The sequence below is a fragment of the Tetrao urogallus genome (assembly GCF_951394365.1).
Source record: "Tetrao urogallus genome assembly, chromosome: 18".
Taxonomy (NCBI): Eukaryota; Metazoa; Chordata; class Aves; order Galliformes; family Phasianidae; genus Tetrao; species Tetrao urogallus.
Genome location: NC_136831.1, coordinates 266,900 through 285,370, shown reverse-complemented (window position 1 = coordinate 285,370; position 18,471 = coordinate 266,900). Strand labels below are relative to the sequence as shown.

Sequence of the window (18,471 nt, the reverse complement as noted above, 5' to 3'; positions counted from 1 at the left end):
ATAAATACCTTGACTTTAACCTGCCCTGTCTCCCCACAGTATTGCAACGTTGAGAGCACTGCTGCATTCAGTGCAGCTTCTTTCCTCACCCTTCTGTTTAAGGTGGACACGAGCAAACAGCTCACTGTGTGGTAGGAGCTACTACCAGCCCAGCGTTCCTGTCCCTGAGGCCCTGCATTTGGTGGATGAGACCACGTCCAGCTTCCTTTGAATGAAAATCAGGGGCCCTTCAGTCAGTGCAGGACACTGTAACATCAGTGCACTGTTTCCAACCTCATCTATAGAAGAATCTGTATTCAGTTAGACAGGTACACACTTTGCTAAGGGTGAAGAGCTGGCTGGAAGCCTTTTCAAACCTCAATGATTCTACAGTTCCATGATTCTATTTAATTGCTTCAACAAAAGAAATGGCAATCTCTACTAAGCCCACCCACGTGTGTTTATGCACCTCTGCTTCTGTTGATTTGCGGAATCAAACTCTCTAATCCACATAAGGTTATCAGAGCAGGTATGTCTTTATTTCAGCACTGTGCCACAAGCCGGGTGCAAGGGGGCTCGCTCCTCCTAGCTTGCACACCAGAGAGTGAGGTCTCGATACATTTATTAGCCAAGCCATACATATTCAGCAGTATTACCCAAGACATACTCATTACTTTTCCGGGAATTCATTTACATACTGTCCTCCACCCAGGGCATGCGCAGTAGCTTCCACTGGATGAAGGCTCTGCGTCTTCCTCCCCACCTGGTGTTTGTTCTGGGATGAAGTCAGATGTCTTCCATGCCATGTCCTTCTGACCTCTGTCCCAGTTCTGAGCTCTTCTCCCGCCCTGCATGCCTCAGCAATTTCTTATCCTGCTTATCTTCCCTTTCCACTGCTTTCTTGGGGGCACCTTTCTACTGACTTGAGAAGGCTCCCTTTTGAGAATGTGCTTGGCCCAGCAAAAGGTTAAACTAAGCAATAAATTCATCTTGAGTTAGCAAGAGTTTAAACTAAGCGATGCCATTTGCAAATTCCTTTTGAGTTAGCAAAATTAAGAGATGTTATGGACCCCTTACATCTTGTATTTTTCAGCTTACTATCTCACTGCATTCCCTGCACACCAACACATCTGACGCTGCTCGCGGTGCTCAAAAGCAGCAGCTCCATGGGAGCTGCCCTTCAGAGCAACGGCACTGCTTTGTCCTCAGATCAGCCCGTTGTGCAAACAGGCTGGAAATATCTGCTGCCTTTTGTTAATATCTTCCTTTTCTTGGCTTCACTGTTGCCTATCCACTCCATAAAAAAACCTCCTTGCACTGCTCTTCCCCAGCCGGGAGTCCCAATCCCCACCAAAACCCGGCAGCACCACCCTTCCCCGCTGTCCGCAGCACTTGTGCGCCTGCGCTTCTGAGTTCACGGGCACGAGGAGCTTCCAGGCGCGCAGCTGCCCGAGCCTGGGTGCAAACAACCAGGTGAGCATCTTTGCAGAACAAAGGGGAAACGTTAAAAATAAGCGATTGCCGAAAACAGCGCAACAGTGAGATGCGCGTTCACTCTGGCACTAACGAGCAATGCGCAGGGCAGCCCCGGCAGCCGCCCTCAACCCTGCACGGGAACGGTCCCGGCCTCCCACGCCGCAGCCCGACCGACGGGAGGAGCCGCAACACCCACAAAATGGCGCCGGCGGCCGCTTGAGAGTAACGCCCACAAAATGGCGGCCGCGAGTTGCCGGACAGCCTCGGTGTCTTCCCCGCCGGCGGCGCGGGCTGATCGCGGCTGACCGTCAGGTTCTAGTTCTCAGAACTCAGGATGGAGCTGGGGAGGCTGGAGTATCTGCAGGCCCTCGTCACCGAGTTCCAGGTGACAGACAGCCCAGGTAACCCCGCGTATAAAAGCGAAATCTCCATCCAGCAAAGATCTCTGTGCACCGGCGCCGGGTGCCGCCGCCCCTCGTTTCACGCGCTTTTCCCTTGCAGAGGCCAAGCAGCAGGTGCTGGCCAACCTGGCCAACTTCGCCTACGACCCCAGGAACTACGAGTATCTGCGGCAGCTCCAGGTGCTGGACCTGTTCCTCGACGTGCTGACAGAAGACAACGAGACCCTCGTGGAATTTGCTATGGGTAAGGACAGCATCCTTAGTGCATCCATATGCCTTTTTCTGTTTCTCTAAAACGTCTGTAGTAAACTGGGGAAAAATAAAAAATAAAAAAAAGGTGCTTACAGCCCCTTTGGTGCTGTGACGCGGGTGTTTGGTTCTGCAGCAGGCGTCGTGTGCAGCCGTGCAGTGCCCTCTAAGGACGTGCAGGAGCCCCGTTGGCAAATCTCGGGGAAGAATCAAGAGAAGATTTCTTGAAGAGCTTTAAAGTTTTCCAGTTCTCACAAAACCTGGAAGCTTGTGTCTGTGCTAGAAAACAGGAATTGCCAAATATCAATCTGCGCTTTAGAAAAAGGGGATATTTATGCAGTTGCATTTAAGGAAATAATTGCCGTTACTGCACTGAGTTGGAAAAAAAAGGTTACATAGGACAATTAAAAATCTATTGTATAGTTCTTGGTATCTTGAAGACTGATTTTCCTCTTACCGTTCAGGAAAAATATTTTTGTGTGTTGTCTTATGAAAAGAAGGAAGGATCACGCAGCTATCTGAAGACAACTCAGGGCAAGCATCTCACAGGTTAGGACCAAAGTGCATACAAAGATATGAAAAGCACTCAGACTGTTGCCATTTATTCCCAAATAAGGTGCCTTTAAGAGTGTGGAGTGTGTCTGGATGAGGGTGCAGAAAGAATTTGTTTTGCATGTATCACATGCTTTTTTCGCTATTTCAGGTGGTCTTTGCAACCTGTGCCTGGATAAAACTAACAAAGACTATATCCTGGAGGCCAGTGGAGTAGAGCCCATTATAAATTGCCTCTCCAGCTCCAATGAAGAGACAGTCATGTCAGCAGTCACAACCCTGATGTATCTGACAACACCGCAGTCATGCCAGCAGACCACACCTCTCCCAGTGGTGGAGTGCATGCTTCGCTTCTCTCTCTCGGCCAGCAGAAGGCTGAGCAATCTGGCAACGGTCTTCCTGGAGGATTACTGCACACCTCTGCAGGTGGAAGAGGCCAAGAACTTAAGCAAACACACAGCAGTAGGGATTCCTCTCCCTAAGGACTGAAGCTGTCAGAGCAGCTTGAAGCTGTTGAGACGGGCACCTCCCTGTTTTCTCAGGTCTCCCGCTAATGCTCAGTAGATCAAGAGTGTGATGAGAACAATAAAGGAAGGAAGTCAGACTAGCATTGAATTTTAGTTACTATTGAAGAGGACAGTAGAGCACTGTAGCAAGCCAAGAACGCAGCTGAAACTGGAAGCAAATATTTTTAAATAAAAAAGGCCATGGCTGTTGGACAGCAGGTTGCTGAGTGCAGCTCAGCACCAGCTTGCAAGTCTAACCCTTTCTAACAGTTACTTTTTCTGCTTGGGTCATTGTTCAGCTTCTATCACTTCCACAACTTTTTGCTGATTTTGCCACAACCTGGTAGCCTTCTATGATGTTGTCTCTGGCTGGGTAGATGGGGGGAGAGCAGTGGATGTAGTCTGCCTTGATTCCAGCAAGGCATTTGATACCGTCCCCCATGACATCCTTATAACAAAGCTGAGGAAGTGTGGGATAGATGAGTGGACAGTGAGGTGGGTTGAGAACTGGCTGACTGGCAGAGCGCAGAGGGTCGTCGTTGGTGGTGCAGAGTCCGGTTGGAGACCTGTAACCAGTGGTGTCCCCCAGGGATCGGTGCTGGGTCCGGTCTTGTTCAGCATCTTCATCAATGACCTTGATGAGGGGATGGTGGCCACCCTCAGCAAGTTTGCTGATGATATGAAGTTGGGAGGATTGGCTGACAGCCTGAAGGCCGTGCTGCCATTCAGCAAGACCTGGACAGGCTGGAGAGCTGGGCAGAAAAAACTCCGGATGAGGTTTAACAGAAGCAAGTGTAGAGTCTTGCATCTGGGGAGGAATAATTGCATGCACCAGTACAGGTTGGGGGATGACCTGCTGGAGGGGAGCTCTGCGGAGAGGGACCTGGGTGTCCTGGTGGACGACAGGTCGGCCATGAGCCAGCAGTGTGTCCTTGTGGCCAAGAGGGCCAATGGCATCCTGGGGTGCATTGCACAGAGCGTGGCCAGCAGGTCGAGGGAGGTGATCCTCCCCCTCTACTCTGCCCTGGTGAGGCCTCATCTGGAGCACTGCGTCCAGTTCTGGGCTCCCCAGTACAAAACAGACAGGGATCTCTTGGAAAGAGTCCAGCAGAGGGCTGGACTCCCCAAAGATGGTGAGGGGCCTGGAGCATCTCTCCTATGAGGAAAGGCTGAGTGAACTGGGTCTGTTCAGCCTTGAGAAAAGGAGACTGAGAGGGGACCTGATCCAGATCTATAAGTATCTAAGGTGTGGGGGGCAGAATGACGAGGCCGGACTCTTCAGTGGTGAATGGAGACAGGACAAGGGGAAACGGCTGGAAACTGCAGCATAGGAAGTTCTGCACCAATGTGTGCAAGAACTTCTTTACAGCGAGGGTGATGGAGCACTGGAACAGGCTGCCCAGGGAGGTTGTGGAGTCTCCTGCTCTGGAGATGTTCAAGACCTGCCTGGACGCCTACCTGTGTGACCTGCTGTAGGGAACCTGCTTTGGCAGGGGGGTTGGACTCGATGAGCTCTGGAGGTCCCTTCCACCCCTACAATTCTGTGATTCTGTGAACTTTCCACTGTCAACTCAAATGACTTTGAAATGACCCAAACTTCATCCTTCCTGCAGAAGAAAGGTGTTTCCCTGCCTGGTACTTTGCAATCCTCTTACATATTTGGTACTAAATAAACTGTCTTATCATCATGCCATAGAACAGGTGATAGCTATCCTTTAAGTCAGGAAGCAGAAAGCTGTATTTCTCTCATTACCACAGGTGAGAAACGTGCAGGTAGAAAAAGGGTTTATGGCATTCAGGTTCACAAGAAAAGCCTTATCTTAGTAAAACGTTAACTTAACTATTGTGTAAACAGTTATCTGTAAGCTTGTAAATACTTCTCTACAACACTTGCAGCCCAGCCTCTGCCTGCTCTTACTAATGCATGTGGGCCAGAAGTTGAAGCCACTTTGCTCTCCTTTCATTATCAGCCCAATCATGCGAAAGGTAACTCAAAAAGCCAGGGTGGCTAACTGCCTAAAAACAAATCAGTTTGGTCCTTTAGCACAGTGCTTCCTGAAAGACAACGCTGCATGCCTGTGAGTTTCAGAGTTTTGCTTCCTCCCCCTTCACTGCAGCTTGAAACACACCAGAGAGAGCTTAAAAACACAAAAGCCAACTGGGGTGTGACAGCTCTGCTGTGAGCGAGCAGCTCCTCTGTGCACACTGGGCACCTTTTTAGCAGACAGCCTGGTGTGCCCAAGCTCATCTCCTTGCAAGTGAAGATGTAGCCACGTCTGCTGCTCATGGGGCTTGCAAAGGAAATACAACTTCGCTACTTACTTCCCCCCTCGTAGGCCAGGAAACGGGTAGGCATGGTTTACATGAACCCAGACCACATTCCCTACCTGCTGTGCAAAGAAAGGCCATTAGAGCAAAGCCAGTTTGATAGTCAGCATGTGAAGGAGGGGGTTCTCCATGCCTCACCGGGAGGTTGGGGCATTTTCAGAGCTTTTCAGGAGTGGGAAGGCAGGCTGGCAGACACGCAGCGGCTGTGCCGCACACACTGAGCTCCCGGCCGGCCCTGCCTTCCCACCAGGCGTTCGGTCACCTCTGTCAGGCTGTTCAGGCCCTGACTGGGCAGTTCTGCCACAGAATCTAATTTGGTTTTGAGGAGAAACTTTCATTTCCTCTATTCTGGTAAAACATATCACATGTTCCAAGCCACACTGCATGCTTCTTTGAGAAAATTGATGTTTGACTTTTAACATGGAGACAGCATGCGATGGTACCCCCAGTCAGGTGTATGCACTCTCCTCTTCTGCTCCATCCCAGCCCTGTTCAGATTAGGGCAGGACAACTGAGAACAATGCAGAACCAAACCCACAAAATAAAATCCACGCAGGAAACATTGCTTCAAAATTTCTATATTATTTACTTTAAGCAACAGTCCAGCTTCATGAAATTACAACACACACTTTAAAGAATGAGATTTTTACCTCATGGTCAAGCACCAGCATGATCATGCACAGCATTGAGTCAGTTGTATTTAAAAAAAAAAAAAAAAAAAAAAAAAGCCCTGTAAGTTTTTATTTATTTCTATAATCCACTCCACCTTTGCTGAATAAAGTCCAAACAAAGCCCCTCCTACCCTCAGGCCAGGTGACTCTGATCATCAGCCCTCTATTTGGCACATACCCTGCTTCACACTAGTCCAGTACCAATGTTTTTTTTAAAGGCAGCATGGTGTACCCTAACCACTTTAAATGGCACAGCAGGGCTCAAGGCATTCACCCTACACAGACAATGAATTCTTTTAGATCCCCAAAGTTCACATGTGGAAGAAGGGACCACTCTTGCTGATCATTTGCTGGCCGCTTTAACCAGGACTTTAGACCTTTGTGTAGCTAAGGGGTTCTAAAAATCTCAGTACAAAAACCCTCTAAAGCACACTTAGAACCTATCTACTTTCCTTTGAATTACATTACTATACTTCATAAAGCTTTCCCTCAAGTCTATCACTAGAAAACACTCATGTAACTTCCAGCAGATCTAGGGGAAAAACACAGGACAAAAGTGGAAAAAAAACCTTGATCTGAAAAAAAAAAAAAAAAAAAAAAAAAAAAAAAAAAAAAAAGAGTACATAAAGTGCTTCTTTTTAATTGAAAGAAATTCGAGATGTACAGTCAGGCTCAAGTTGTGCAGTTCACAAGCATGGGGGGAAGGGTGGGCAAAAACAGACACAAGTTCAAGTCAGGAAAGGAAAGGTTTAACCGAGGACTAGGCTGGACTTGCCACCGGGTGGATTTCTCCTGGATGGTGCAGGTGCGGGTGCTACTGGGCTAGGAACAGGTGCAGCAGGCAGGGATTTTTCTTCATTCTGACCTGGAGCAGCCTCTACATCAGCCTCAGTGTTTTCTGGAAAAAAAGAAGCTTTTTAAGGTGTTTGATGTGGATGATAAAAGCCAGAGGGTTTCTCTGGCTTAGGCAGAAGATCAACTCCTTTGAGTTTTCTCCAGCCTTACAGTCACACAGAGCTGCTGTCATCTGTTGGCAAGACAGACTTCCAGCTGCCTGAAATATTTTTCAGAACCCTGATGCCTTCAGTTGAGTTTCAGGCATTTAAGAGTTGCATTCTCTTAGATGCTATTAGGGGACCCCAGTGATTCAGTTTTTTTTATTTTTTAACTGACAAGCAGCTACAATCAAGTCTTGTACATAGTGTGTGACCATCCTAATAATTTTAACTCAAATCTGAGCAAGTGCTGGAAATGGAGTCACAGAAGCATCAGTACTTACAAGCAGGAGTTAAGATTCACACCACATTCCCAATTCTGTTAGAGGAGAGAATATCTGACACCTCTGGGACTTCGCATAGAGCAGACCAGGGAATGCAAATCCACGTACGGGCAGGCTCAAATTTACATTCCCTGGAAAGCACATGCCAGTTCCATCTGTTTTAAGTAGTTCTCAACAACCACAAGACAGGACACAGAAGGAATTACTCACAGGAAGCACTTTAGATACTCTAGCAAATAATTTATGTATCTACTTCACTGACAGTTAATGAGGACCACGAGATCATTAGCATCTCACATTTTTGCAGATTAACAGAATTAGTTACAAGCCAAAGGCCTAAACACAGCAAGATTTTCTCACCATCAGCACTTTTGACCACTTGACAAAACTTAGCCATTGCCAGCAAAATCAAAGACTTAACTGTTCATTACCTCTTCCAGGTCATGGATGAAGGCACCCAATAAAACGAATCCCAGTACCACTTCCCACTGCCCCAACAGCAATTACTAAATCCTGCCTTTCACCTGCTGTTTTTTATCTAGCTTTTTATTACAGGAGATGCTTTTCACCAATGCTGTGGCAACTTAGCATTGCTTTTTAAAAAACCTTTAATGCAAGATTTTATCAGAAACACAAAACCCACTTGTGACCCTCTGCACATCCATGCTTATAATAATCTCCAAGAACTCTGGCAGCTTATAGTTTCCATGCAACCTCAGATTCTCTGCTGCCTTCACCAACCCACAAGCACATGAGAACAAAGCAGTTAAATACAAAGCCTTAAGCTCAAAGCCTCTGCAGCTCATGTATGCTGCTGCCTGCTTACTCAGCAAGCTGGGAACAATGGCAGCCACGGCCACCATACAGCCCCCAGTGCTTCATTCACAGCAGCCCGTGCTTCAAGCAGACTGCTGGAGTACTGCGAAGAACTCATGATGATAAACTTTCTACTGAACACCAGATTTCACCTTAATGTAATTACAGTCACTTGTGACCGTCTTAAGTGCTGTCTAATTCTCTTTAGTCAGTCCCATTAATCCAGTACAAGGTGCTAACTGAATTTAAAAAAACCTCCTATCACAGGAGACTTCCAGAAAGTTTCTACAGCTTGTTAGAGACTCCTTCAGCCATCCGATACATACACTGGCACTTCTCAGATCAGATGCTGAAGTTCTTTCCTTATCAGAAAGGGTATAATCTCCAAGTTAGTTTGCTGCCAAGTACGCTGCAAACTACTGGAACTTTTGATGTGCAAAAGGAACTACAGCGTTCAAACAAGAAGCAAAAACATTTCTGCAAAAGGCACAAGTTCTCTTCTCCTAGACAGACATGACTAATAGAAAGTACATATCCCTCTGGACACTTACCTTAAGTTTTTATAATCAGTTATATACAGAAAATCATTTCCAAAACCGGAAGAGGAAACATCTTTTAATGATGGAAGCTTATTAAAACTATAGTTATGCTGTGAGTTTGTAAGCAAATAGCTTTTTTTGGAAGCATATTTGTTCCCTTGAAAGCCCAGGAGACAGCCATATAATGTCAAGTGCAAAAATCACATGCACGATAAGTGGACGCTCACCAGCTCATGTCTGATATCTCGCACAGCAGGAGTACGAAGCGATGAAGTGACACGGCTAGCTCAGCAGGACTCTGTACTCCGCATTAAGGTAAAATACCCAAAGCCAACAAGGACGAGATTAATTTAACAGCACATCAAGATTCTCAGGTACTTGTCACATACACCACTTCCAGTGAGCACTAGCTTTCTACTCCTTTCGAAGTACCATCAACAGAAGTTTAACAGCCAAACACGTGCTGACATTTTTATTTTGCCAGGACTGTCTTCAAAAATTCACTTTTTGCCATAGCCACAACAGCAGTAAACTTCAGTTGGGAATGCCAAGTTGTTACTTTACTTGTTCGGAAAACCCCTTTCCAGCATACATTTACTCAGCACTTGCTAGAACATTTTCCTGTCACCTTCTGGAACCACTCCAAAGGCCCAGAAACACTCAACCTGTGAGAATGGCAACTTCCAAGAGCCAGCATATCATTTTTTCACTCTGTTTCGGACAGCTGTTGCTAACCCAAGCAGTCCTATTTCTGCTGCCTCCAATCTCATCTGTTCTTGCCTCACCACTCCTCCCGACACCACGGTGAGCTGCTTTTAACAAGTACCAGGAGAAGAGCAGAGCCTGCAGACTCAAAAAAGTATCAAAACCACATTCTCCTGCCTGAGGCATGAACTCTAAGTGCGCACACTAGGATGCCAGTTAAGAGCAGACAGTCTTGAGAAAGAAATACTGAGCAAGCCTGCATAGTTCTACTAGAAGCAGCATGCTGCATCACAGTCTGCTAGAAGAGCAAGATGCTCCAAAGAGCTTTTTGGCCAGAAATACAACACTCAGAGGTAGTTAGCAGGCACTCTGGAAAACTTTTCACCTTCCCAGCAGAAGTTGGTTCAGGATATGGAGATCTTTAAAGATCTTCCACAATTCTAAGGTGTTAGAAGTAACACTTAGAAGTACTTGGTGAACAGACATATTCCTCACATCAGGAAGTCAGCTATTCTCAACGAAAATCTTGCTAAGGAGAGATTTCCAGCGCCAGAGCTACATAAAAAGCCCTCAAGATAAACATACATTCTGCCAGGTGAAATCTGCATTATGATTACTTACTTCCTTACAAAAAAATCAGCATTTAAAAAGCATCAGGAACTTGAAATCTAATAAATGAGGATGCTTTCAGATGCAATAGCTGTTCTTGATTATTTCTGTGAATTGAGCGTTTGCTGTGTGGGAAGACAATAAGACAGAGGTAAAAGCAAAACCTGAAATCTCTGGAGTTGACTGTACTATTTAATTACAAGCTACTACAATGTAGTACAATCTATCAATCACACAAGTCTTTGGATGGTACCCACCTTGCCTTACAAATTTAGATCTTGATACCAGTTGCTGCTGCTGGCAAAATAAATGAACAGGACTGCTCTCATTTTTAACGTGATGTCTAACAGAGGCATTCTGCTATTACATTCTGTATCACCACCAGCAATTTCTGATGAAGCACTTAGGTAATTTCATTATCTGATGGGTTCAAACGGCAAACCAAATCTCTCTTGAGATTTTTTTTTTCTCCCATCTTCTTCTATTTTGAGAAAATGTTTTTACAACAAGCCTGAAGGAGTTACTCACCGAATGTTTCACCACCGCCATCTCCTCCCTAGAAAAGAGAGGAACACATTATAACTTATAGTTCAAAACGTAGTTTTACCTGGCTTCCATTGAGAGGGCACTCACACTGTGACTGATCAAGCCATTGCAGCTGGACACACTGCTCTGCCAAGCAACATTCTGACACCCACTGAAGCACTTCTGGACTGACACCACTCTTACAGGCAGATACCAGAGTAGAGCAAATGGTTCTAGATGCATGTTTCAAGAGATTTAAAACGATGGATTTGTAAGCACCAATTCCTACAGTGAACAATTTTACTTCATCAACTGGTCAGTTATGTAACACAACTCCAGAAGTTTAAACAAAGATACAGTTGAAGTAATCCCAATGACGTGTAACATCAGTATACATGCAATGCCCACACTGTGAAAGATGCGGGTGGCCGCAAGCACTACTGTGTACAGCACCCCTCGTTAGGCAGAACTGACAGGAACCAGAACACTGGAACTGTCAAACAGCAATGACAACAAATTAAGCCATTAGCCATCAGTGTCTCCTCTTTTTTCCTAAGTGACTCTTTCCAACACCTAACGTGTAATTGCTAGTAAAGCCAAGAACATTCATTCCATCCGGTGTATTTAGCTTTTGAGATACCAGTTTCTGACAATGATAAAATTTCTTTCATTACATAAACAGCTAAACATTCTCTTCATGATCAACCTCTTCAGAATGTAACTTGACACAAAGATACAGCAAGTCCTCTAGCAGCAGCAAGGGTTCCACAATAGCATAAGGTTTTAGCAACATTCAATCTATGAAAGTTGATAATTACAAAGTGAACTTTCAGTTGTCAGGATATTAGTACACAAAAATCCCCCTCAGAAGCTCTAGCTTCTGTCTGTAGTTTTAATCACTGCACAACATTAAAATATTTTCTATTATGAGAATCATGATTGCAAAGCTGAGAATGGTAACACATTTATTTACATAAATAAAACAGAAAATAGAATTAAGACTAAATCATTTATTTTTGTGTTCTGTGGCAGCAGTTACAAATTTATATATCTCACTTTTGTTAACTTGGAACAAGACGTTTTATCTAACAAACAATTCTGAGGCTCAAATACACTTCTAACAACAGAAATGGGTTAAACTGATGATTGATGCCTGCTATCAAAATAAAACCTGTCATTTACAACTCACAAGGGAAAAGATATCTGCCAAAAATTTACCTATCTAGTTCTGTTCTGGAAACCTAAAACTTGAGACATTTCTTGTCCACCTACAGAATTTATTTATGCGACTGTGAGCCGTTCTTGGCTTCCCTTTCTTTTTTCCTACCTTCAGTGAAACGACTTCTCATCCTGTTTTCCCCATTAACTGTATTCGTACATAATGCAAAAGCCAGGGTAACACTACGAATCATGCTCCATATCACTATCAAGTAAACAGCTCACATGGAAAGAAACACATCTGATGGCGTTACTAAAGGCAGCAACACAAATGTAACAAGCATTCCTGCCACTGGGAAGCATGGTGCTGGGTATGAGACCAAATCCCACATAAGTCCATAAACTCGGAGTTCACTGTAGCTAACCTTTGTGTTAAAACACAACTGCATGCTTAAGGCTGAAGCAAGATCTCACATCACTTCACTGCTGTCCCATCAGGAAGAAAGAAAAGTTAAGAGTCTAGAAAATACACATTTAGAAGAATCCAACCCTTCCACAACATGCAAGAACTATCACGTGGAAAAGGGAACCTGCACAGTAAGAACAGATTTAAGAACAAGGTTTCAAACTCTACAGGGCTTTCAACCTTGCATATGTCACTGACAAAGCAGCCAGAGAGCAATGTAGCCCATTACCACGCTCTTTACAGGAAGCATACTGACCTTTGGATCTACGTCTCCACAGTTAGCATCAGTTGAGTTTCTCTGTGCTCCAGATGGTTCAGTGTCTTCTCTGATTTCACCTGGCTTTGTCCCTAGCAGCAGAGATTGATTCTAATTAGGTTGCAAGATAAACTTACCGGGAAAGTATATGAAAAAGTGATGTGGCATGTTTTATTTTCTTTTCCTCCTCCCTCTACTTCTTTTTTGAATTAAAGCTTTACCATTCAAAGTTTGTCCTGGTTCTTTACATAATGACTCACAAATTACAAGAGCATTTTGTGCAGCTGAGGGCATCGCTTAGATGGATAGCAGGGTCCCAGGGCCATCTGTTTAGGAAATGATCTACAGAAATGGAAATTTAATCCCAGCTGCAGGTACAACACAAAGCAAAGCTTTCTCTGATTGATCAAGAACAATAAGTACTATCCCATATACTAAGTCACAAGTTTGCCCTACTCTAACATAATTAATCTGGAGAAATTGCATCCAAAAATACACTCTCTCTTAGCTATCTGCTTGCAACAACACCTAGGTCCGATGTTTACATATTAAATAAGTAATAATAATCATAAATCCCACGTCAGTAATGCTAATTTCTAGACCTGATCTACAAAGCAAGAAATGAACTTCAGTTTCCAACCACAGACACCAGCAGCTTCAGGCCAATCCCAAAAATAGATTAATGCGTGTCAGCACACCTGCAAAGAAAGCAGTGTTCTTACCCGACGATTTAGCCCAGGAAGGTGGATTTTCTTCAGGAGTTCCAAAGATGCTGGATGCCATTTTGTTCTTTCGTGTGGGCTGTTCTTTTGGTTCATCAAAACCCAAGGAAAAGTTGGAACCACCGCCAGGAGGACGCAGCACTCTGCAGAGAGATTCAGCCTTACAGCCTGCATTACTAAGCAGCACTCCCAACATACACAGAAAGCCCACTATGCTAAGAGAGCACTGCTGGCTCTTGTAGCGGGTAGCTGCATGGGCTGAGCACTGCCAAATGTAAACATGAGGTGTCTGTATTACAGCGTTTAATAACCAATGCTCACTGTTATGTCTTGACTGCGTAACTCAAACTATAAAACTAAATGGTTTCCCAGAATTCAATCCAGGCATTTTATCTCCACTGCTCTTCTCTTTGGTGTCACTTATCAAAACTAAGTTTCTTTTTAAAGAACCCTGTGAAGGCAATTAATCTTCACATTGGTGGTACAGCAAAGAGTAAAATTTGGCATGAGCCGTAGTGCTGCTTGCAACACTGACGACTGGACTGCAGCCTGTCTAGATTTCTTCAATCAGAAAAATTAATTTGGGGCAGGCAACCGGGCTGATGTTAAAAACATTTCAGTACGCCAACAGAATGGTGTTTCCAATGCACCCAGTGCTCCCAAATGAAGCCGATGTAGGTAGGGAAGGGACACGTTCCCTCTTCTAACAGTTTAATAAAACACTAGAACTATAAAAAGTCAGAATGTAACAAGCTGTGTTTTCTATGGTGAATACACCAAAGCTGTGAATTCCACACAAAGACGATGTCAGAATTTGCAGCGCCAGCACCACTGCAAACAGCACTTGGATTTTTTGAGGCTTGGTGCCTACTGCGCTGGAGATGCAACTCAGAAACACTTTCCCAGTCTATGGGACTTCAAGACCACGATAAGAAAATAATGAAAATGTCTGAAATGAGTATTTACTGTTGCTAACCTGATTTTCATTACAAAATCCATCTCCAAATACATAATCAATGGGAAGACCCCAGCCAATTGGGTCATGCGTTTTAAGAAATCCAAGAACACTCCTAAAATTTGCTGCTTCTTCCTTCTGAATGGAGATGATACAATGATCCTGAATTGCCAGTGCCATTTTTTTTTCCTTATACAGAAGAAGAGCCTGCGTTTTTTTATGCCACATCTGTTGCACTTACCATTACATCATCTTTCTTCTACTACAGCAGCGAAACCACTGCTCTTAACAGTGTAACAGTTTGCAAAGACTTAATGAGATTAACAGAAAAAGTAACTGAAGCAAAAGAGCAATTACTTAAACCGTTAAGTGATCATTTCTGCCAATGCTAGATGAAGGTTCATTAGAAGATTCTCCCAGTCCTGAGGTATTTGAGAGTGCCTCAGCAAAGCACTATTCTTAACATCACACCTGGCACCCGCCGCGCTGCACTGAGAATCCGCCCATATTTAGGAAGGGCTTTTCAAGTGTTTTTTGTTAGTTACTGTTCCGCCAAGCCAAAGCCGTATTGAGAAGACGGCCGCCAAAGCGCGGCGCTGACCGCGACCCTTCCAGGCACCTTCCCGAAGTTCCCTTTGTTCCAAGAGCCGCTCCGCGCGAGCTCCAGGTCCAGCTCCAGCTCCGTCCGGGACCACCGAGTCCCGCGCTCCCTGACGCCTCGAGGCCCGGGGGTGTGGAGCCGAGGAAAGGCGTCACCCCCACTCCCCCCCCCTCCCCTCGAGCATGCTCGCTGCGAGCCGGGTGTGAGCCCGTTAAAGCGGTCGTACACAATGAGATTAACGAAACGGACACCGCCGCATGGCGCTGAGGGCACCGTGGAGCGGGCGGCGGTCACCCGCGCGAGGGGAGAAAGCGCGGTGCGCAGGTAGGGCGGGGGGCGAGGAGGGCGGTGGAGCAGACAATAGAGCTGCCTCGGCCCCACCCAAACGCCGGGACCGCTCGGCGCGGTGCGGGCAGGGGGGACGACGGCAGGCATCGAGGAAGGGGAGCGGAGCGGCGATCCCCGGGGCGCTCCGGCTGCGTGGCTGCGCCGGGCCGAAGGATTCGCCTGCCTTCTTTGTTAGGAAGCGGCTGAGGCGGGCGGCAGCCCAGGGCGAGTCCTGCGAGCTCCCACCCTCGCGGCTCGCCCCCCACCCACAGCCATCGCGTGGCTCGGTCCCTTCCCCTCCCTGCCGAGCCCCGAAACGGCCGGCTGTGCCCTCGCTGGGTGCGGCCCGCCCCCGCCTCCTGCTCGGCCCGGCGTGTTCCCAGCCCCGACCCAGCCGCTGTTCGTGCCTCCCTGGCCGGCGTCGCCCCGGGGTCCGTCCGCTGCTCCCTCCCGCCGCCTGCAGAGCCTCAGCTGACGGGGAACCGCAGCCCCACCACGCGCCGCCCTAACGATCCCGAAGGCCTCGGAGCCCCTTCTTCCCCTCCGGACCTGGAGCTGTTCCTGCCGCTGGGGTCCATGCCCGAGAAGATGGTTGTGGTGGTCATTGCGGCAAGGATGGAGAAGACGGGGGAAGGGCTCCGTTAAGGCGGTGGTGAAAAGTGACGGTACTGGGAACGGAGCTCCCTCCCCCCTCGCCGTACCCTCACCGCTGCCGGTGACAAATGCAGCCCCCACCCGCCCCTGCCGCACCTTTTATGCAGCGCGTAAGGCCCGCCCCCCTAGCTGTCCTCTCAGTGGACGGTTCAAACACAACGCCGAGTTTCTATTAGACAACGCCTTGCCACTCTACCCTTCGGCCCGCCTCGCCGTCTATTCTGAGGCGTCCCGCCTCATCCCCTAAATCTCATTGGTCGAGCAATACGTCGGCTCCACAGCAACCGACCGCACCTGCGCGATGAGGGCTTTCGTTAGCGATTGGCGGAAGGACGCGCCGCTCACTTAAGGTGCACAGGGATTGGCTTCTCCGCACGTGAGACGACACAAAAGTCACCGCGCCGTTTCCCTCTGCAGGCCGCTCCTCACCTCAGGCGCCGCGGGCCGTGTGCGCCCGTCCCACCACCCGTTTGGCCACCCCTGCAAAGGATCCCTCACGCCCGTGCCCACGCTGGGAGGGAACCTGGCCTGCAGTAGCCACAGAGCTCCTCGGAGCGCACCAATCTACGTTCGAACAATAGCCGTAGCGGCCATCGCGGTGCCGGGGCGTCCGGCGAGGCCGTGGCCGCCGCCCGCGAAGGGCGGGCTGGCGCGGCGCACGACGCCGTCCGCTGAGCGGAGCGTCCCCCCTCAGCAGCGGGGCGCCCAGCCGTGCGGCTGCACGGAACCGCAGCTCCGCCTCAGTCTGACGCGGAATCTCCAGGCCGCACAGCTGCAGGCCTCGCCGATCGCTTCGCTCCAAAACGGACGCACAGGGACTGCCCGGGGAAACGTGCCTTTCATTAGTACTTCAATGGTACGTGCTTAAGGAAGAGGGAAAGAACACCCGTGTCTGCTCCGGACGTCGCTCCCAATCTGCACTAACAACAGCCTTTAATACCCTCCAAACACTTTGGATTTAAAATCTTAGAAGTACTCATTTTTGGTCAGGAAACCGCAACTTCTGGTTGTGTTGCTTCACTCCACGTATAACATGAAATCAATTGACTAATCAGCCTTAATCAGCCTACTCAGGAAGGAGTTGAACTGCTACAACTACAAAAACAGGACCGTGTTACTTTACTTTTTTAAGCTAAGATCTATAAGAAACTCCTGTTAAAAACAAAACAAATACCATCGCTATTGAAGTCCCCAGGGAATACTGTCCCATCATGCCTTCCTGAAGTTACATTAAAGGCAAGTTTTAATCTACACAAAGCATCTGCTCTCTTGGGAACTTTCAGAAATATTTTGTCACCGAAAAGCCTTTTATTCAAACCCACAGGATCTGAATCTTAAGTCTGAACACTCCTATGGCCCTTAGAAATAAATTTTATTATTAATACTCTTATTTATTTTAAATGTGGAGAAACTCATTTACTCTGACAAAGCTAGTTTCAAAATACAGCTTTAAGATTCTAAAACTTCAGTATTTCCAAGTGACTCCACCGATCTCTGAGGTGCTGAGACAGCCCTGAATGCAGGTTAGGCTTTAAATAAAAGCTGCTTTGCCAATTGTTTACTAATAACAAGATCAAGGGAGTTACGAAGATTGTCACAGAAACTGGACTTATACTCATCTCCAGGGTTATGAGATTTGACCAGCAATTCTCCTGTTTTAACCAAACAATTCCATCAGTTGCTGAAACTCATCCTGCAATGAATGTAAAAAACATCTGGAACTCTGAACGAGGCTCAAGAAAATGTATATCAAGGCTAGGCAAGGAGAGATACTGCTGGTTTGTGAAAAGCCTCAACTTGATGATCCTTCCAAGACCAAGGGCTTTTCATGCCAGTCTCAGATACTTACGACAGTCACAGAAGACATTCCCCCCCATTCCCAAGCACATAGTACCAAAAAGAGGTTTTGACTCAATCTTGTCTTCTCCCATCCATTCACTCACAACTCAAACTAAATTTCAGCTAACCATTTCTGCTCCAGATGGATTGAGCAGGCCAAGCCTTGCATCTGAAGTGTCTGTTCATGGAAGGCAGGTATCACACAGGTTAGGTTCAAGCTTATCCTTCTACGCAGATGCTGTATTTTGCAAGAGTGTTAAAGCAATTAATCCCATGCCACAAGTGAAAAAATGGGAAATGTCTGAAATGAATTATCTTGAAGGCCAACCAAAACTAAGAACAGGGAACAAACTCCAGTCTATCATGCTACGTCTTCACTACCAGGGAAAAATGCTGTAGTAACAGAACACAGTTTGGCAACAAGCTAACAGCCAGAACAACATCAGTAATCCAAAGATTGAAGTACATTAGGTCACAGGTGTACTACAATTAAAAATAATTCAAGTTACTTAAATGTTTCTAGACCTTTTTTTTATAATACAGAACAGTGTATTACATAAGCTAATAAAAAGCACACAAGGAGGAGGCTACTATCTAAACTATTAAAAACCCTCCAATTTAATTTTCATTTTCAATTTAATAGATAAAGATCAAGGAAGCATTTTGCTTGTTTGTTTTCAGATTTGAAAATATATTGCTATTCTTTAGAAACTGAATTGTTTCCAACTGGCTAAAGCATAGAAAGCATTATGTCTTTGAGCCAGCCACATTATGCTTTTTCATTAATATTGCAGTAGGGTCACAATAGAATCAGTATCCAGCAGACAAAGTGACAGCACTTGGATTACACTGTCAGAT

General features: G+C 46.4%; 2 protein-coding genes across 3 annotated transcripts; one reads left to right on the top strand and one right to left on the bottom strand.

Moving 5' to 3' along the window:
* Positions 1–1,789: 1,789 nt before the first annotated feature.
* On the top strand, positions 1,790–3,146 carry ARMC7 (armadillo repeat containing 7; the record flags this gene model as incomplete). The annotated part of the gene is made up of 3 exons (XM_079544493.1): positions 1,790–1,856; positions 1,957–2,100; positions 2,809–3,146. 3 exons carry the CDS (start codon positions 1,790–1,792, stop codon positions 3,144–3,146), a joined length of 549 nt encoding a protein of 182 aa, XP_079400619.1.
* Positions 3,147–6,911: 3,765 nt separating this feature from the next.
* On the bottom strand, positions 6,912–15,725 carry JPT1 (Jupiter microtubule associated homolog 1; the record flags this gene model as incomplete). 2 transcript variants are annotated; one of them, XM_079544144.1, is made up of 5 exons in its annotated part: positions 6,912–7,075; positions 10,639–10,666; positions 12,516–12,607; positions 13,238–13,380; positions 15,670–15,725. In XM_079544144.1, the coding sequence occupies 5 exons, from the start codon at positions 15,723–15,725 to the stop codon at positions 6,912–6,914; spliced, it is 483 nt and encodes a 160-aa protein (XP_079400270.1). The 2 variants fall into 2 exon arrangements, with proteins under 2 accessions (XP_079400270.1, XP_079400269.1); XM_079544143.1 differs by having other exon boundaries at positions 6,912–7,060.
* Between the last annotated feature and the right edge of the window lie 2,746 nt (positions 15,726–18,471).